Source organism: Acyrthosiphon pisum, unplaced genomic scaffold (assembly GCF_005508785.2).
Source record: "Acyrthosiphon pisum isolate AL4f unplaced genomic scaffold, pea_aphid_22Mar2018_4r6ur Scaffold_21454;HRSCAF=24031, whole genome shotgun sequence".
NCBI classification, from domain to species: Eukaryota; Metazoa; Arthropoda; class Insecta; order Hemiptera; family Aphididae; genus Acyrthosiphon; species Acyrthosiphon pisum.
In genome coordinates this window covers 16,055-18,409 of record NW_021770923.1, presented here as the reverse complement: position 1 = coordinate 18,409, position 2,355 = coordinate 16,055, and the positions used below count along the sequence as shown (strand labels likewise).

The 2,355-nt window shown below is 32.4% G+C and overlaps 1 protein-coding gene across 1 annotated transcript in view; it reads right to left on the bottom strand.

Annotated features, from left to right (window-relative positions):
• The window catches only part of LOC100570641, a 2,204-nt gene extending 1,548 nt beyond the window's left edge, over nt 1-656 (bottom strand). Inside the window, exon 1 of the mRNA XM_003240202.4 lies at nt 262-656. Within this exon, the coding sequence (XP_003240250.1) occupies nt 262-604 (343 nt within the window). The 5' untranslated portion in view covers nt 605-656. The remainder of the gene's footprint in view (nt 1-261) is intronic.
• Nucleotides 657-2,355: the final 1,699 nt, after the last annotated feature.

The window sequence follows — 2,355 nt, the reverse complement described above, 5'->3', positions numbered from 1 at the left end:
TAACGTGGTTAAACGACTTCTACATCGTGTCAGGTTCATGGTACCTATTAATAAACCTATAATGAGCGCCGCTAAGAAAACACGTTTGGTAGCCACATTATATATTATGGTCTAGATCAACTGAAATTATTCTGTGTACCTATGTATTTTTCTTTTAACCGACGTAATAAGACGTTATAATATCTAACTCGTTCTACGCGTAATATTATTATTATTTCCATAGTTCATGATATTATTTTAGTTGCGATAGCGTCCAGTTACCCCGGAAAACGGTACTCAGCCGAATATTCGGTTTTCGCAACCGAGCCACCGGCTTGGCCAGGCTTTCGATCCTCGAGGATGACTGATATCGACGGTAACCACCTGTAGACGGGCCTGCCACTTGATAGATCTGCAGTCGCTGGTAGTCATTTTCATTTACGCTCGGAGATGGTGGCTTGTCCAAATCGCGTTGTAGTGCGACGGCAGTACTTTTATTGACTTTATAATTCATTTCGTCCACATCGGGGAACGAGACTCGAACCTTACCACCTGCCGTTCTGCGATTATCGTCTTTTAGAAAAGTCTTGTCGTCCATGAACTTATTCCTTATCGACGGAATCATATTGTATTAATAAATACAAATATGCCGGAAAGTAAAAACAATCAATATTATGCTAATCGTTATAATATATTTTATATATTATTTGTTTTATAGTTCCTCTGGTTGCTCGGCATTGTAGCTATATGGTACAGTTATTTTATTGTTATAACATCTAACGTTGTGGAAGATATTTTTGTTATCACAACCGATTAACTCGCTATAATTCTGTGGTATACTTCATATAGGTTTGGTATTTAATGATTTTAAACTTCATTACCGATACCTACACTAATAGTTCAGTGGATGGTATTTGCTCGACATTACCACCAACTACTGGCTAAAAATAATATTACATTATTACATAGTTGATTTCCTTAAATTGAAATATTTTACGTCATTACAATTGATATGATATGTAGGTACTACTGTGCGTATCAGTACAACATCTAAATTACAAAAACTTGCAAATTATTTTGTTGTTAAAAATGTATAATATGTTCAGTTTTATATAGCTAAGGCTCGAAAATTCAATACAATGGGTTCCTCATATTAAGTAGTACATAAAATCATACTGGAACCAAGCAAGTAATATAATATAAGCACAAATATTTTTTTTTTTTTTTATTGACATTATATGAATTTCAAATTTGGACGAAATTAGATACCTATTTAAACGAAAAATAACGATTTTAGTTAGGTATTTTGTTATAGTTCAAAAATATTATTCACGGGGACTAGAAAGATTCCTAGACTAGACTAGGCTTCTCCGCCAGTCGCGGTTTCGATTCTCGGCCACTGGGCGGCATTTTTCTCCGGGCAAGTCATGGTGTCCGGAGAATAAGTGCCACCATCTCCCACCCCGGGGCATGGCAGAAACCTACGGGTGCCCCATTCGAAATTCTGCCAAAATACACCCACGTGTAACACTCACCTACCGTTCTAAAACTCACAGTACATCCCCTCTCCCAATGGCCTAAGTTGTCGCGGGATAAAAATAATAAAAAAAAAAAAAAATTAAAATTAATTATTTTATTAAAAACATTTATAATTGCAACTTGCATAATATATAATTTACAACTTGATAAAATATATTAATATACACAAAATTATGTTATCAAGAAAAGGGACAGAAATGTTTGTGTTTTTGTATTGGATTATTTTTATTTTATACTGATATAGTAATATTTACGTATAAACGAAAAATTACAAAATGTTTTTAACTTGATAGATTTTTTTAAAATCAACTGAGAAAAGCTAAGTTATTTCAACTGTAAATTAAACTAGTTAAGTTCATAAGTTGATTAAAAAATAAACTGACTAGATAAGTTAAAAAGTTAAAAAAAAATTAACTTTTTAACTTTACTTTACCTTTTAAACTAGTTAATGCCCACCTTTGGTCCTAGCTATAAACTGCAGATGGTAAGTGGTGACCGATTTATACTATCTGATTACCTATACCGGGCATGGCCGTTTTCGACCAAAAACGTACCCTTCCCTTTTCGGCCGATTTTATTTTCGACCAAAAAAAGTTTAATATACTACACAATGATTTTGTTAAGTTGGTTTCAAATAACTACTTTAAAAAGTAGTGAACCAGCGACCTAACCTAAACAGTGCTAACAAAAGTGAGTAAAAAAAAATGAATTATGACAGGAATTGTAATTATTATCATAGTTTTCTATATTTTATTGACAACAAAAAATATTTTTATAAATATTATTACCTATTCATTTATACATTTTACAGATATTTTATACAACTTATATATTTTT